The sequence below is a fragment of the Gadus chalcogrammus genome, chromosome 8 (assembly GCF_026213295.1).
Source record: "Gadus chalcogrammus isolate NIFS_2021 chromosome 8, NIFS_Gcha_1.0, whole genome shotgun sequence".
NCBI lineage: Eukaryota > Metazoa > Chordata > Actinopteri > Gadiformes > Gadidae > Gadus > Gadus chalcogrammus.
In genome coordinates this window covers 9,686,245-9,704,167 of record NC_079419.1, presented here as the reverse complement: position 1 = coordinate 9,704,167, position 17,923 = coordinate 9,686,245, and the positions used below count along the sequence as shown (strand labels likewise).

Below are 17,923 nucleotides of genomic sequence, written 5' to 3'. Positions count from 1 at the left end.
TTAGGGCTGCTCGATTATGTAAAAAATCCTAATCATGATTATTTAAAATTTTTCAATATTGAAATCACAATTATTCAAATGATTATTTTTGAGTTTGAAAGCATGATGTATTTATTCATAATTTCTACAAAAAACACTTTGTAACTGAGAACTTTGATATTTCCCCTTAAAAAATACAGAAGTTTTCAAACGGAAAACGTTGAAGTAGAAAATGATGTACAAAAATGTATCGAGGTGTTCAATATTCTCAATCTCTATAAAAAAATGTAATCGTAGTTTGGAGATTGTTTGATCCAAAAATCGAAATCACGATTAAAGTTTGATTAATGTCACAGCTTTACTGTGCGTTCCTTATCGATTTCTCCCCTTTCTCTCTCATTTCCTTCCCTACCTCCACGTCTCTCTCCTGTGTCCTCCCTCACCCCCCTACCAGGAGGACAGCGCAGACCTCCGCTGCCAGCTGCAGTTCGCCAAGGAGGAGTCGACGCTCATGAGGAAGAAGATGGCCAAGCTGGGCCGGGAGAAGGACGAGCTGGAGCAGGAGCTGCAGAAGTACAAGTCGGTGTACGGCGACGTGGACAGCCCCCTGCCGCTGGCCGAGTGCTCGGGCGGCGGCCCCCACAGCACCCGCGAGGCGGAGCTGCGGCTGCGCCTCAAGCTGGTGGAGGAGGAGGCCAACATCCTGGGCCGGAAGATCGTGGAGCTGGAGGTGGAGAACCGCAGCCTGCGGGCGGAGAACGAGGACATCCGCTGCCAGTACGAGCGCGACTGCTTCGGCCGCGAGCCCTTCTCCAGCATGCCGTCGTCGCCCTACGGCGGCGACGCCCTGGAGTCGGCCAACGAGCTGCGGCGCCACCTGCAGTTCGTGGAGGAGGAGGCGGAGCTTCTGCGGCGCTCCATCTCCGAGATCGAGGACCACAACAAGCAACTGACCTCGGAGCTCAACCGCTTCAAGTTCGGGCCCTCCACCTCCGGCGGCGGTGCCACGGCGATCGGGGAGGACGTCGGCGGTGGAAGCGGCGAGGGGGGGTCGTACCGCCCCGGCAACGGGAACGGCGGCGGCGGCAGCGGCCTGGTGATGATGGAGGAGCTGAAGGCGGCGCGCATGCAGATCAACGAGCTGAGCGGCAAGGTGATGAAGCTGCAGTACGAGAACCGCGTGCTGATGTCCAACGTGCAGCGCTGCGACCTGGCCGCCCACCTGGGCACGCGCACGGGCAGCCCCCGCGACAGCGACGCGGAGAGCGACGCGGGGCGGCGGGAGGCCGCCGAGGAAGAGGAGGCGGGGCGGCTCCTCCTCCTGCAGCCCAAGAGGGAGGGGCCCGTCGGCGGCGAGAGCGACTCGGAGGACCTCTTCGAGAGGACGGGGACCACCTCCGGGTTCGGCAGCCTCAAGCCGTCGGAGGGCAGCGAGCTCAGCGCGGCGGCGTTGGCGGCGCGGCGGCGGGAGGACCGCGAGGCGCTGTCCAACGTGAAGCGGGAGGCGGACCGGCTGGGGAAGACGGTGGACCGGCTGATCGCCGACACGGACAGCCTGGTGTTCGACGGGAGGCCGCCGGCAACGGCCGGAGACTCCCCGGACGGGAGCGCGCCGTCGGGGGCGCCCCGGTCCCCCAAGCCGGACCCCCAGGTGCTGGACACCATCAACACGCGCATGAAGGCCTTCCGCACGGAGCTGCACATCTTCATGGAGAAGGTGGACCACCTGGGGGAGGGCATGAGGGACCGGACCGACGACCTGTCGCCCATGCCCCACCTCACCGAGTCCAGCAGCTTCCTGTCCACGGTCACCTCCATGTCCCGCGACTCGCCCATCGGCACCTTGGGGCGGGACCTGGCCTCGGACTTCCAGGTAAGTGCCCCATCGATGCCCGCCTGGGATTGGTTGTCCAGGCGCCATACTTTTCATATGCTTGGATCCCCTCGCAACATTTAGACCTCCTCCCCCTTTTCTCTCGCTGCTTTTTTCACTTGCAAAAAAAAACAAATGGAAAGCAAGAAAGAACGGCTTAGTCGCCCGTATCACGTCAATACGTTAAATTGCCTCTCCCACAAGTGTTGCAGTAAAAGATTGCTGTGTAGAATGCGCAGTAGTACTGATTAGAATATCAACCCCCAAACCATTGCACTTGGTTATTAACATCATCCCCTACATATTATCAGACACATAGATAACAATTTGTGCCAGAACGGTATAATACAGTTGCATTGAAAACATGACTTGAGGTTGAACCAAGGATTAAATAAGTAAATTGTCAAAATTTTAAAGTCCTTTATTAAAGCGAGCCTACAAATTGGGTCTAGCATCGGTGTCACTAGGAAACCCAGGGGTATATTTTCAGAATGTGACATTCCATTATGGCTCATTGTAAATGCACCCAAGTATGCAGTCATTACTTGGCCATTGCAAGGCCGCTGAATGTGGCCTCATCGCCAGAGCGTGCAGGTGGAATTAATGACATTGGTAGCCTGGTAGACCCACAGGCCCCTACCCTCCACAACAGCCACCCCACCCACCACCGAGGTGACGCTCTGAAAGCTAGCGCAAACCCAAAATAGCAACACGTGCAGGCAAAGCCCGGGAAAGAGATCCGTTAGTGGCCAACCGCAGTAGCCCCTGCTTTGGCCGCCCTTGAGCCAACCCAGTTCAGCCACCACCGGCCACCAACCCCTCCCCGTCCTCCAACCTACCTCCACCACCACCCCCACCGCCATCCCCCCCCCCCCCCCCCCCCTCCCCCGCTGCCGCTGCATTCCCATCGGCATCCCCATGCACGCCTTCATAGCCAGCCGCACCACCCCTGCAGCCTCCACCCTTGCAGCCCCCACCCTGCCTGCCCCTGTGCCCCCCCTCTCTCGGCCTCAGCCTTGTCCCCCACCTCCCTGCTGCCTCGCTTCAATTTCAGCCAGAACCCTAGGTTGCTGCTGGGCAGAGTGTCTGGGGGTGTGTGGGTGTCGGTGTGGGTGGGTGGGTGGTTGTGTGAAGGGGAGTCCTTGAGCCAGCTTCTTCCATTCGGCTGTGTCACAGTGGGCCGACAGCAGCAGCACCCTGTGATCAACCCACCGCTCCGGTGCGGCCGTGCGCGCTACCGCTACGCCGCGTTAGTGTCTGCAGGCGCTCACTCGATGGGTCTGCAACAAGCCGTGGCGCTTTTGTCCACCCGGCTGAATCGCCCGCCATCGCTCACACGCCACAACTGCATCGGGTACACTCTGTGGTGTTGCCAAGGCGATGAGGAAAGTGTGTCATGTTTTAAAATAACCAGTGCTCCATTTAAAAAAAAAAAAGGAGAGAGCCCATTCCAGGGTTATACAAGTTTTTGAATGAGCCGCCGATGGAAGAATCTAGCTGGCTGGCCTCGCGCTTTCTGTGTCTCTTCCTTCACGCGGCTTGCTTGCTTCTTGTGTGAGTCAACATGTGAACACGCACATGTGTCCCTGCTGCACGACCGGGCTGTCAACCCCTCGCAAGGCTTCTCCATAAGCCAGATGTTGGATAGTGAACAAAAGGACAATATTCAGAGCTGTAACTCTCCCTGGATCAGCCTGCTTGCTTGCATGATCGAGTAAACGGAAGGGTTGTTCTGGATTCTATCCAATGTCTTACATTGTGTCTGCCTGTCATGAGCTGCCAGGAAGTGGTGAGGCTGGTTGGAGCTGGGTGGTTGGGGCCAACCTCTATGTGTACAGGCCTGCTAACAGCTTGCATTTTTTATCGGACCTCTGCCTAACACTGTCTAAAAAGATGAGTCAGAAAAGGCAAAAGACAATCCTGAAATGATGGCTTCAAGCGAAACAGAAAACCCATATAACTACTTAAATTGGACTCGCGCCAGAGGAAATTAAGAGATTAACGATGCATTCAATGCTTGAAAACAGTTGTTTCGAGCTGGTTAGAAGTCTGTCCAATAAGAAGCTAATAGCTCGGTTCACAATGTCCTGAACCTCAAAGTTAAAACTCTGAACTCCTTTTTTTAGATGTTTATTCTCTGCACTATAAAGAGCAACCTTCTTCATTTTAACGACATGCAGTCAAACTCCAGCTTCGTGCTGTTGCCCCCCCCCCCCCCCGTATCAGCACCGCGGCCGCACGGATCTCTGCTCACACTGGTCCAGCTCTGCTGTTTTGCACTTTTGAGTATCTCTCAGCCGTTGGTTTGGACTCATGGATCCCTCATCGCATGCGCTTCATAACCGGAGTTTTGCATTCTTTCCCCCCCCCCTCCCCCTCTCCTCCCCCTCCCCTCCCGGTTCCCTCTCTTTGTTCCTCCCACTTGTGTTCACCCCCCCCCCCTCCCCCCTGCCCTGCCACCCCCCCCAGATGTTCCAGCCCATGGTTCTGTTCGTCCTCATTCTCGTCCTCTTCTCCTCTCTCTCATACACCGTCGTGTTTAAGTTGGTCTTCCTCTTTGCGCTCTTCTTCATACTGTAGTCCATTTGTACTTCGTCACGCTGTGTAGTGTCTCCCTTGAACCCCACCCGTCCCCCCCCCGTCCCCCCCGAAACCCCACCCGAACCCTGTTCTCCCCATCCCATCCCCATCACACACAAACACCACCACCACCACCACCACCACCACCACCACCACCACCACCAACTAAGATTCTGTTCTTCACCCATTTTATTATTTCGTTTATTATGGTTTTCTATTGTCCCCCCCCCCCCCCCCCCATGCTCTCCTCCCCTGCCCTCCATCCCTCCATTGTTGTCTTCTGTTCCTCATCTCCACCTCACCCCCGCCCCAAACCACCTACAATCCTACCTGCACCTCCCCCCCACCCCCCCGCCCCCACCCACACCTGTGTACTACCCCATCTGTCGTCTCCCCCCTCCCCCCTCCCCCGCTGGCCCTTAACGCCAACCCACACTCCTTCTTGTAACCCCCCCCCCACCTCCCTGGATACACCCACCCTACTACCCCTACTACCCCCCCTACTGTCCCGCCCCTGCACGCCCACCCTCCCCCCTTTCGACTGCCTCCCCAAACCCCCCCACCCGTCCCCCACCCGTCCCCCCACCCCCACCCTTCCCGTCCCCACCTCACAGTCCGGTCAGAGGGATGAGCTGGAGTGGCGACTAGGACAGGAGCGAGGCGCGGAGCCCCCCAGCCTGAGCCTGAGCCAGGGCGGGGGCCCCCCAGGCGGCCGGGGCGCCCTGTCCCAGGGCAGGGCGCTGGCGGCGGGACTCACTAGGTACCACCACAGGCCCCTGGGTCTGAACGTGGAGGTCAGTGAGCAACACTATCCCTCGCCAAACCTCGTTAACCCCCCCTCCCCCCTTACAGCAGACCTGACACTGGTCTACCCAGCTCAGCAGGAGTGTGTGTGTGTGTGGGGGGGGGGGGGGGGGGGGGGAAGAGGGTCAAAGGAGTTCATTGGTTTCTTTGCATGATGATAAAAAACACACAGGGAAATCACTGATGAGCGGGTGAGGTTGCATTGTTATTTGTGAGTTTGTTTCAGGCCTATGGAAAATATAATAATTTTGATAAAAAGGGATGCATGAATTATACATGACACTTTAATAATACGCCACACTGCGGGAGGGGACAAAAATTGCAATGCTTTGAAAATGTGTGTCATATTATACAGGGTAGAACTACAAGGTGAACTCGATTACGCGTGCATAATCTCTTTACATCCTGGTACACTGCTTAAGCATACAACATTTACTGAAAGCGAGAGAAAAAGACAACCTGCCTTAATGTACTCTCTTCAATTACTTTTGGTACTATGGAGCTGCTGCTGTATGCTGTGTATCTATGGCCTTTTTTTGAAGTTGGAAAGAGGGGAAGATATACGAGAGCGCCACAGTCTTATCTAGTTTGTGGATGCTCCTGCCTCAATGGCATTCTCTGAGTGGCAAATATTATTGCAGATTAAAAAACGATACCCTCGATATATGCAGACTGGGTAGCTATAACATTACAAACACAAAAGCTATGGACAAACAGCTAAACTCAACAATGGATATATATATCGTCGGCCAGCGTCCAGCATAAATAAATAGATGCAGAGCTTAAATGAGTCTGAGGTCGAGGTCTAAAAGTATAGAGGACACACTCCCAAGTTGTCCTGTTATGTACACACGAAAAGGAGAGCACTGCTACATCAAAAGGTGTGTGTGTGTGTGTGTGTGTGTGTGTGTGTGTGTGTGTGCGTGTTTGTGTGTGCTTGCGCATGTGGGTGTGTGTGTGTGTGTGTGTTGGACGTGTGGACCGCGGTTCTCCTGCTCTGACTTGACTCAGCAAATCTAGTCCAGCTCCCTTCCGCTTCTTTCCGAGGCATCGCTATCGACCTCTAGGAAGATATTGAAGCAGGAAGAGCTCCGTCTATAGCGATGGCAATGTCGAACGCCCATCAGGCTAGATCGCTATCAACCAGCACCTCCCAGTCACACACACATACGCATAAACACGCACACGCGCACATGTACACAAATGCAACCCGCGCGCGCACACACAAACGCGCATTAAAAATGCTGAGCTCTAAATAAGAGGAGCTTTTTAATCAGACGACCAAGCGCTTTGGGTGCTGGCTGTTTCCATCGGAAACACGACCCCCCTTTCATACCGCCTTTAAAGCACTGACACAACCCTGATGCAGCACATAGCGGCTAGCTGGGGTTACAGTAAGTACATCCACCGCTCCCCACCTGTGCTTCAATGCTGCGCAGTAAAATGTATGGTGAGGGCAGATGACGGGGTGAGGTAGGATTTATCTTTTTATCCACCGTATTCTGAACATTTCAGCCCAAATGCAAAGTCTCGCATCATCAGGTTGAAGCGCTGTACCCGTGACAACCAGGCTCATGACAGCGGTGACAACATCTTGACGTAAATGTGGACATTGTATATGATGAAAGCACCACCCAGCGCCGGGCACGGTGGGAGAGGGGAGGTTTCTAAAGCGTTGCTCTGCAGCACACTGTACAGATGGCTCCCCTGTCGTCTGACATTGGGCCCAGACAGAGGTGAGATCAACGGGTTCGTTCGCTGGCAGCAGGGGAGAGGGCGGCCGAGAGAATGCATATTACATCAGGGTATCAAAACTGGGTGAGGTTCCTAACATGCGCTGTTGTCTACTGTGTCGAGGTCACCGTGGAGGGAAGGCAGTGTTAAACGAGCCACTTGTGTGACAGGCAGCCCAAGTGATTTAAGGCTAGTCTTTCGTCACATTAAAAATCCATCTCATTATCAATAGATGGGAATACCGCAGAGTCCAATGACTCTTTTCAGCGTGCAAATCATGAAAGACATAGAAACTATATCAATAAAAAAACCTGTAGGTTTTCATTAACTGTCGCAAGACAATGACATCGTCACTGGCTCTCCAAAGTGAAAAAGTGGTGTGTGTGTGTGCGTGTGCGTGTGTGTGTGCGTGTGCGTGCTCGCGTGCCGGGGTGTGTGTTTTGCGTAAAATGACATCAAGTCTTTGATGTTTCTGGAGTGCGAAACGAGAGACGTACCCTGCAGGGGCTCTTTGCTATGAAGTTTGATTTGGTGGTGGGGGGGGGGGGGGGTGTGGGGGGGCTGAAAAACCCCAGCAAATACATCCTCTGCCTACTCGTACAGAAAGTGGTGACGATCGTGATACCACTCATTTGATTCAGCACCATCTTCCCTCTACGAAGCGGGTGGGGGGGATTAACGCTTTGCTCTGCGGCACAGCTGCGGGACCCGGCGGGCTCGGAGATCCAGTTCCGTGTGGAACACGAGCGAAGACACCGAGGGGCGGACCGGGAGGCCGGGGGGGCCCTGCCCCAGGTACGGTACCCCGGATGACATGCACACACGAGGGGCCGGGCAACGCAACACATGGAATGACTCACAGGAAATCTGAACGAATGTAGGAGTAGTACTGTAGTAGTAGTAATACTAGCTGTAGTAGGTGGTGGTATCCGACTGGTTGTATTTCTACCAGAAGTTATACTATGGTGCAGGTTCTGACGGCAGTGTGTGTGTGTGTGTGTTGCACATTTCATATGCAAAAATAAATAGATAGATAGATAAAGAGATTGAAATTGAATCCTTGCTTCTCCACTTAATATTGTAAAGTGAGGACATCTCCTTTTATGCTTCAAGTCCATTTGTCGTTCATCATTATATATTCAACAAGTAGGGATGTCCGATATTGGCTTTTTTGCCGATATCCGATATGCGATATTGTCCAACTCTAAATTTTCGATTCCGATATCAGCCGATACCGATGTCGATATTTGGGTTATTTTTCCTCAAACCTAATTTAGGTAACATTACCTATCTCCTGTTGTGGAATTAACACAACATGCTTAATGTTATTGTGATGCCCCACTGGATGCATTCTTGAATGCAACAAGGCTTTCCAAATGTTAACATTGTCTGTGCAAAATAAGAAAAATACTTCAACTTAATTTAACGGAAAAGTGCCATGTTTATTTTTATTTATTTTTTTATTTTTTTTCAAAAAAAATCCGATACCGATATTGACAGATATTACATTTTTATGCTAATATCGGGCCGATAATATCGGTGGGCCGATAATATCGGACATCTCTATCAACAAGTATTTAACAAGTAAACTGCACGCATTGGACAAATGTTATATAACATGTCCATCTGTACTCGCAATGCAAACAAACCGCGGCAGCTAACCAACAGAGTGAACCGTGTCCCCGCGGGTCGTCTGTCCTCCAGGGCCCCCTGGAGGAGGAGGAGGAGGAGGAGGAGCAGCGGGCGTGCCTGGAGGCCCGGCGCGGAGGCCTGCAGCTCCAGGGCCTGCAGGGCCCCGAGGGGCCCTGGGCCCAGGAGAGGGGCCTGCTGCAGCAGGAGCTGCGTCTCTTCAGGCACAACACGGTCATCTTCTACATGAAGCTGCGCTGGATCCTCCTTCACTGGCGGCTGGACCGCAGGTCGGACCCCCGCGACGAGGCCCCGCACCCGGCAGAGGTGGGTGCCCCCCCCCCCACGTGGGCATGGATGGACGCTTCTACGGTCCATTTACAGCGGGGTCACCCGATACATACACTCTGGGCACACTGTAGATACACACACTCTAGATACACAGTAGATACACACACTCTAGATACACTGTAGATACACACACTCTAGATACACACAGTATAGATACACACACTCTAGATGCACTCTAGATAGGCTCTAGATACACTCTAGATACACACACTCTAGATACACTTTAGATACACTCTAGATACACACACTCTAGATACACACACTCTAGATACGCTCTAGATACACTCTAGATACAAATACTCTAGATACACACACTCTAGATACACTGTAGATACACACACACTGTAGATACACTGTAGATACACACTGTAGATATACACACTCTAGATACACTCTAGGTACACTCTGGATACACAGTAGATACACACGCTCTAGACACACTCTGGATAGGCACACCCTTTTCATTCTAGATTGTATCTAGATGAGGAAATGAATTCTGATTACGTGAGCGAAATATCGAGTTTCTACTGCGTCCCCTTTTTTAGATCTAGAGTGTGTGTGGGTCCTGGCTGAACGTCTGTGTTTTGTCATTGATTACAATCTAAACTGCATGGACATTGGACAGCATTAAACACGGAGGTCCATGCAAATTATAAAAAGCATTTGAGTTGAAAGCCGCACTTACGGCCTTCACCCCGTGGAGCGAACACAAACCAATCCGGTCACCTCTGTGCTCAGCCGAGGCATTCTACATCCTGCGCGCCGACAGCAGGGACTCCTTCTGTTTGGTGGACCTTTGTACCCTCGGCGTCCTGAAGGTGTGGATTCAAAGACCCGCAGCGGGACGAGTGTTAATCAGCCGAGTAGTTTAACTTCAAAGAAGGTCTTCCCAAGCCCCTAAGAGTTTAAGGATTAATGGTTCTCTGCTAAAGAGCATTGACAGTTGCACTCTCGCTGCACGGTGTTCGTTCTGTGAAGTCAGTGGACTTGGCGCTAAAAGGGTTGAGCTCCATCTCAAGCACCAGCCTGTCAGCAAAAGGCAGGGGTCTGTGTTCTCTACACTGTAACGCCTCTGCCATCCGTCACCGTTATCATGCTGCTCTCTCCTCCAGTATCGGCAGGAAGTGGGGCGCTATGGTCGCTGGTTAGAGAGGAAGTATGTTTCAATGCGGGTGCCATTGATTTGTCTTCTTTCGGTTGAGCTTTTCCGATCTATTCTTTAGTTTGATTGGGCGGTGCATCAATTCCCTGGTCGGGTTAGGTCTTTGGAGATGTGGTTCATTAAGCTCAGGGTTTTGCCAATCAGGATGCCTTTTAATGGTTTTATTGACGTCCTCTTGCATCATGAGGCTGCTGAACTTTCTGTTACCTCCTCTTATCATAGATAAATAATGATACGTCATTTTAGAACAATTTAGTATGCTGAAAGTGGGGGAGCATAAATAGCGACCTTGGAAACAAATGTACTACATGAAGCTAAGCCCCTGTTTAAGCAAAAAATTAAAATTAAAAATGAATGATCTGAGAAGTTGTGACAGTCGTAGAGGTTTTAGAAAAACAGGACAGGTTTCCATAGGCGTGAGAGTGGAGGGGTGCCAACCGTCAAATCCCACGTCACACTCTTTTAAGCTAGGGTGTGCAGCCAATGGGAAACGCCCACTCTGAAAAAGCGGTTTTTGCCAGAAGTAGCCCTCATGAATTTCATGGTAGAAAAACATTAAACATTTTAGTTTTTAACACTTTGTGAAACCCAATCAGAACTGTTAAAAAGAAGGGATTCTGGGGCCGAGTACTCTTTTTAACGAAGATATTAGACATGTGTGATATCGGCTGTATCTGCATTGGGGTTAAATGATTCTCTCCACTATTAGACGGTATGTTATACGGGGCCTGCCCTGCAAGCCGTGGTGATGAACCTGTTGACCTGACGAATGCTCCTCCCGTCTCCACACGCCGGCTCCAGTTTGAGAAGATGGAGGGCATCCCGGAGCTGGGGGGGCTCTCTGAGCAGGCAGAGGAGGGGACGGCCACCTGGGACCGACAGAGCACGCCTCGGACCCCAGGGGGCGACGTCCCCGACCAGGGGCCCGCCTTCCCCGACCCACAACAGCATCAGCGACAGGTAGCGCACTCACTCCCTCGCACAAGCACGCACGCACGCTCGCACGCACGCACGCACGCACTCAGACACTCAGACACACACACACACACACACACTTTGCTTTTCATTGTTCAGAGAAATGTGAGGAATTACCGAAACACATAATATACATGCATGCAAAAATAATAAAAATCACACAAAATCACACGCAATTCCATACAAAGAAAGAATGAATGTATTAACGCCATTTTTATACTAGATTTATTTTTGGTAATTATTATTATCATTGGCTGTGTTTTTCTCATTGAGTGTAAACCTCTTGTTTCTTCTGCTATTCATTGTCACAGTTTGGCACGGTATGCAAATGAGAAGGATGACCTACATAGCTACAGTTGGCGGTTATGGTGAACGGGGGGCCCATGTTCACACAAAGGCACGGTCTCCCCCCTAGATCCTACACAAGTGTGTGTGTGTGTAGGTCTCTACGGAGCCCTGGTGGATGATGGAGGGCGTCGTTGTGATCCCGCCATGCGTTTTGTGTTCGCCGTTTCTGACAAGCCCAGCGCTCCGCTTCCCCTCTTGTTTTCACCGGAGCCGAGAGCCCTGTCGCAGTGTTTTGAGTCCACCGTGCATTATTGAACGGCCCTAAGTGCTCGCGTTTGTGTGGGGTTTTGATTTTGTACAGCGATCTGAGTTCCTCCCCTCCTCACCAGAAAGAAATATACGATTTCCCCTTGTTTTATTTCGGCAACCCGGCTGTTGTACAAAGTCGCCTGGGAGGCCCCGAGTAACGCTACTCAAGTGACAGGTGGGGGACGATAAATCTACGTAGCAAGCATTTAGCGCATTAGCGCCCGCTACAGCAGAGCAGGACCCCAGCAGATGTGGAGTGTGTGAGGGGACAGCAGCGGTCACACACCCCTGTATCGGCTTTAACTGATGATGACCTCCGGTTCACCCAGGAGTGGCCATGGGGGCTTGGACAAAGGCTGCTTTAAAAGCTGTCTACAGCTAAACCCCTGCTTGTACTGATGGCAAGCAAGCAGTTGCGAGCCATCAGTAGGATGCCAAAATCTTAACACTGTACTATACTATATTCGACAAGTAGCTGGATAACCCAGTTCTGTTTCATACTATTCCCGGTGTCTTCTACCCTTACAAATGCTTTCAGCACGCGACTAGGCCGATGCCTATCCTGTTTTCTCTCACGAGATTTTCCTGTAATGCAGCCAGAACCACTAATTTAATGATAAGTCACGGACTGGGGGGCGTTTTAGGCCAGAACCATCTCTCAAGACCTTGTTCCCACAGATCCCCGAGAGCAGCTCTCTCTGCAGAAACACACTGCACGTGGAGCCGTTGTTGCACACTGAATGTATTCGTGATCAAGCATACGTGTTTGCTCGTGTTTTTTTTACTTAATCATTTTATTTGCGACTGTTTATGCATCATCTTTGGGGCGATGACCACTTCAATACATGCTTTGGATTCAGTTGAGTTTTACCTTAGTTACATTGATTAGACGTATGGTGTAAGGAGGTGTGTGTGTGTGTGTGTGTGTGTGTGTGTGTGTGTGTGTGTGTGTGTGTGTGTGTGTGTGTGTGTGTGTGTGTGTGTGTGTGTGTGTGTGTGTGTGTGTGTGTGTGTGTGTGTGTGTGTGTGTGGGTGTATACATACTGTACTCATTGCCATTTGTATTCTTATATGCTCTCATTTGATTTGCCTTTCATCTTTCTGCTGCTCCAACACCAGAGTTTCCGTTTATGGGATTAGAGGTCCCATGACATGCCACCAGGTGTGAGTGTGATTAGCCATTACAAGCCGTTTTGCAAATCTGTGGACACGCCCACTTGTGATGTCATAAGGGGCAGATTTTCAAAACGGCTTGTAAGGCTATTCACACCACACCTGGTGGCATGCCACGGGACCTTTACTACCGATAACTCAGAGTCTGGCCTGAGGTTGACCCTCGTTTCCTCCCTGCAGTTCGGGGAGAACCGGCGCATGCTGCAGGCGCTGCGGACGCTGCTGGAGGAGTTCCGGGTGGAGGTGCGGGACGAGGAGGCGCGGCGGCGGCAGCTGCAGCAGTGCTACGCCAACGACAAGGCGGCCTGGGAGGTCAAGTGGGCCCAGATGAAGTGTCAGGCTACCGCCCAGGTACGGCACGCCCGCGGCCACCCGGTACTCACACACTATAGATACACACGATTGTAACAGAGCGCTTGGACACCAGGTTTGCGTTTTCAATACGGAGTCTGTTTATTTCGATCCCCGGCAGTCCAACAAAACATAAGTCCTTAAACATAAATCATAACTCCGCTCCAAGCGGTCCCGGGGTGCGTTCCTTGCGATCTCTGGTGGCGATCGCCCGGCAGTCCAACAAACCGCAAGTCCTTAAACATAAATCAAAATTCTGTGGGAAACACTGCTTCAGGGATGACATATTAATAAGCAGGCATACTTATGTATGACTGTATTTATAGGTTTTGATACTTTGCGGTAAAAATGGCTCTCCTGTTGTCTTTGTCCTGTCAGTGCGGCTCTCCTGAAAAAAATAGTGAATAACACTGCTCTAGAGACATGCTAGATACACGCGCTCTAGATACATGCTAGATACACACACTCTAGAGACATGCTAGATACACGCACTCTAGATACATGCTAGATACACACACTCTAGATACATGCTAGATACACACACTGTAGAGAGACTCTAGATGAACTCTAGATACACTCACTCTAGATAAACTCGAGATACACACACTCTAGATACACTCATTCTAGATAAATGCTAGATACACACACTCTAGATATACACACTCAATATTGTAGATACACTCTAGATACACACACTCTATATGCACACTCTAGATACGAATGCTGAAGATATACACTCTAGATACACTCTAGATACAGATGTCTGAGATACAGTCTAGATGCACACACTCTACATACACTCTATATATGCAAACTCCAGATACACTCTATATACACACACTCTAGATACACTCTACACAATCTATATACACACACTAGATACACACTCTATATACACACACTCTAGATACACACTCTACACAATCTATATACACACACACTAGATACACACTCTATATACACACTTAGTATACCCACTCCATAGCTTCCGCCAGGGTCGACTGCCTGAGATGAATTCCTTCTGTTAGCGTCAGACGCAATCATCCACGGCGACTTTACAAGAGCGACCCGTACAGTTATAGTGCTGTGAGAAATGAAAACCTAGTGCTTTAAAAAACAACAAAGTGCAGCCTATCCATATGGAACAGAAATGCAAGGTTATTCCAAAAAGATGGTCTCAGTTAAGGCTTTGCAGTGGAAGGATTGGTAAATAACAGGCAACGTCCTCCCCAACTCTGTGTTCTATGCAGGAAGACCCCACTATTTGACCCGGGAACACCCCAGTTTAAGGGGCTGTATTTAGCTCATCATAGCTGGAGATTTAGTGTTAAATAGTTTTTCTGCTTGATATGACTCCCTCAGGTTATAGCCTTCTAGATTGTCTCAATCTGAGAACGTCGGTTGAATGACTTCCCTCTGAGACGCTGTTCCTTCACGCTCAATAGCACAATAGTAACTACATAAAAATAACAATTAGCTTTTGTTTCCAAGACATGACTTGACGATGCTATTATATTGGCTTGCGGAGGAAAATTGTCATACTCAAATTCTAATGGCAAAATAAACTTTCCCTGCGCCTTTATCAAACGCTTAAAAAAAGGGGCCTAGGAAAATGATCTATTAATAAGAATGGCTACTTTTGACAGGACACCGTCCCCCTGATGCCTTGGTCATTGGCAGCATTTGAGAACCCCCCCCCCCCTGCTCTGAATTACTATCTCGACTTATAAAGTGTCCCCCCTGAGTGCCGACATTAATTCATTCAGCAGCTGTTGCTCTCTGTGTACTTGAGGGTATAACGAGGCCGTCTTTACAAACAGCAATCTAACGGAGCCATCGGTAAATCAAAGGTATTACCATGTCAATGGAAATCATTCAAACAGTTTTTTTGGAAGAGGGCAGCTGTGGATGATCGGTCGAACCAGATCGCTGCTGTACAGTGCTCTGTGCTGCGGTCGGTAGTCCCTCTCTCGCACTCGCTCTCCTTTCTCCACTCTTTCTCTGTCTCTCCCTCTCTCTCTGTTTCTCTCTTTCTGTCTCTCTGTCTCTCTCTCTGTCTCCCTCCCTCTCTGGTTCTCATTCTCTGTCATCCGCACAGCGTCTTTGATGATGCAAGATTTCAAAACATGGTTGCAGGCCTTCCCCCCCTTCTGAAATAAATACTAGTAATCTGACTAATGCTGGGTTGCCTTGTTGGGTTTGATGTACCCTTTATTGTGTGCAAAGGATCTGTGTAAATATTGAATCGTCCATAAAACGGTGCGCCATTGTAACCCCTCCTATCAAACAGGGCTGAACGATCTGGGGAAATAATCCAAATGCGATTATTTTCAACAATATGCGATTTAATACGTGTTTTTTATTTTATTTATTAAGTTCCTTATGTTCGTTTTTTTCACAAAAAAAAGCAATAAATCATTCTATAGTAGTCCCAACACAACATCGGAAGCAGTCAACATATAAACTGCTCTTTCCTTTAGGCCAGGCCGATGTGTTGAAATGAATTGATATTATAACATCTTTATTTAACTATCGAATTGTAAAAGAAAAAGAAATATAAATTGTACTGATCTCCTCAGTTTCTTTGTTCCATTACATCTGGATTTTGATTTTTAAATCGATTAATTGCTCGGCCCTCTTATCGACACTGGCTCTAGCCTGAACCGGTCTCATCACGTCTCACGGCCCCCTCCCCGTCCCCCTCCCCCTCCCCGTCCCCGTCCCCCTCCCCGTCCCCGTCCCCCTCCCCCTCCCCCTCCCCGTCCCCCTCCCCCTCCCCCTCCCCGTCCCCGTCCCCCTCCCCCTCCCCGTCCCCGTCCCCCTCCCCGTCCCCGTCCCCCTCCCCCTCCCCGTCCCCGTCCCCCTCCCCGTCCCCGTCCCCCTCCCCGTCCCCGTCCCCGTCCCCGTCCCCGTCCCCCTCCCCGTCCCCGGCCCGTCCCCCTCCCCGTCCCCGTCCCCGTCCCCCTCCCCGTCCCCCTCCCCGTCCCCCTCACCCTCCCCGTCCCCGTCCCCCTCCCCGTCCCCTCCCCGTCCCTGTCCCCGTCCCCGTCCCCCTCCCCGTCCCCGGCCCGTCCCCCTCCCCGTCCCCGTCCCCCCCTCTACCTTTCTGAACCTAAACCCTCCCCCAGCTGGAGGACGCGCGGAGCGAAGGCGAGGGCAGCGGCGGCGGCGGCGGCGGGGGGGCGGGGGTCTCCCCGGAGGAGCGCGCCTCCCCCCGGCAGCAGGAGCGCGAGGAGCACCAGAGGCTGCTGGCGGAGAGCCACAACGCCTCGCTGGACCTGCGCTGGAAGCTGCAGCACGGGGAGCGCCGCTGGGGCCGGGAGCGCGCAGAGCTGCTGGAGCGCCAGGACCGGGAGCGCCAGGAGTGGGACAGCAGCGCCCGCGAGCTGCACCGCAAGATGGAGCGGGTGAGGGGGCGCGCACCGGAGTACCGGGTGGGGGGGGGGGTGGGGGTGGTGGGGGGATTATTGTTGTTGATGGTGGTGGTGGTGTCAGGATTGTTGTTGTTGATGGTGGTGGTGGTGGTGGTGGTGGTGTTAGGATTATTGTTGTTGATGGTGGTGGTGGTGGTGGTGGTGTAAGGATTATTGTTGTTGATGGTGGTGGTGGTGTTAGGATTATTGTTGTTGATGGTGGTGGTGGTGGTGGTGGTGGTGTTAGGATTATTGTTGTTGATGGTGGTGGTGGTGGTGGTGGTGTAAGGATTATTGTTGTTGATGGTGGTGGTGGTGTTAGGATTATTGTTGTTGATGGTGGTGGTGGTGGTGGTGGTGGTGTTAGGATTATTGTTGTTGATGGTGGTGGTGGTGGTGGTGGTGTAAGGATTATTGTTGTTGATGGTGGTGGTGGTGTTAGGATTATTGTTGTTGATGGTGGTGGTGGTGGTGGTGTAAGGATTATTGTTGTTGATGGTGGTGGTGGTGGTGGTGTTAGGATTATTGTTGTTGATTCTGGTGGTGGTGGTGGTGGTGGTGTAAGGATTATTGTTGTTGATGGTGGTGGTGGTGGTGGTGGTGTTAGGGTTATTGTTGTTGATGGTGGTGGTGTTGTCAGGATTATTGATGTTGGTGATGGTGTTGTTAGGATTATTGTTGGTGGTGGTGGTGTTAGGATTATTGTTGGTGGTGGTGGTGTTGTTAGGATTGATGGTGGTGGTGGAGGTGTTGGTGGTGTTAGGATTATTATTATGATTGTTTTGTTGTATCTTATAGTGTAGAGTATGATGTAATCGTTGGTGGGATGTTGCTTTTTAGGCGTTGCTTTGTTGAGCCTTTTTTGTAGGGGGAAGAGAAAAAGAGAGGCAGTCTGAATGATGAGGAAGAAAGAGGTGAGAGAGAAAAAGGTGAGAAAGGAAAGAGAGAAAACGGAAGGGGATGTGGCGGGAAAGAGAAGAATACGGAGAAAGAGTTTATTGAACAATGGGTTCAGAGGGGGCGAGGGCGAGAGATATCCGCAGTTGGAAAGAACCGGAACAGAGCGTGAGAGGAAGAGAGAGAGAGAGAGAGAGAGAGGGATGAATAGAGAGCATCAAGGGAAATTCAAGCGAGCTGGCGGCTGCGACGAAGACGAGGCAGAGAGCGAGTGTGTGAAGAACATTTATAAGAGAATCCCAGAGACTTGGTGCGAAGGTTGGCGAGAAGAAAAGGAGACGGAGCTTTGGAGACGCGGATGAAACTTTAGCCTTTTTTAAAACCCGACTGTCTATAAAGACCACT

The 17,923-nt window shown here is 51.2% G+C and overlaps 1 protein-coding gene across 1 annotated transcript in view; it reads left to right on the top strand.

Annotated features, from left to right (window-relative positions):
• The window catches only part of LOC130387242 (microtubule cross-linking factor 1), a 56,579-nt gene that overhangs the window by 28,114 nt on the left and 10,542 nt on the right, over positions 1-17,923 (top strand). The window contains exons 5-11 of the mRNA XM_056596256.1: positions 434-1,852; positions 5,047-5,226; positions 7,670-7,765; positions 8,675-8,926; positions 10,914-11,072; positions 13,038-13,208; positions 16,337-16,615. Of these exons, the coding sequence (XP_056452231.1) occupies positions 434-1,852; positions 5,047-5,226; positions 7,670-7,765; positions 8,675-8,926; positions 10,914-11,072; positions 13,038-13,208; positions 16,337-16,615 (2,556 nt within the window). The remainder of the gene's footprint in view (positions 1-433; positions 1,853-5,046; positions 5,227-7,669; positions 7,766-8,674; positions 8,927-10,913; positions 11,073-13,037; positions 13,209-16,336; positions 16,616-17,923) is intronic.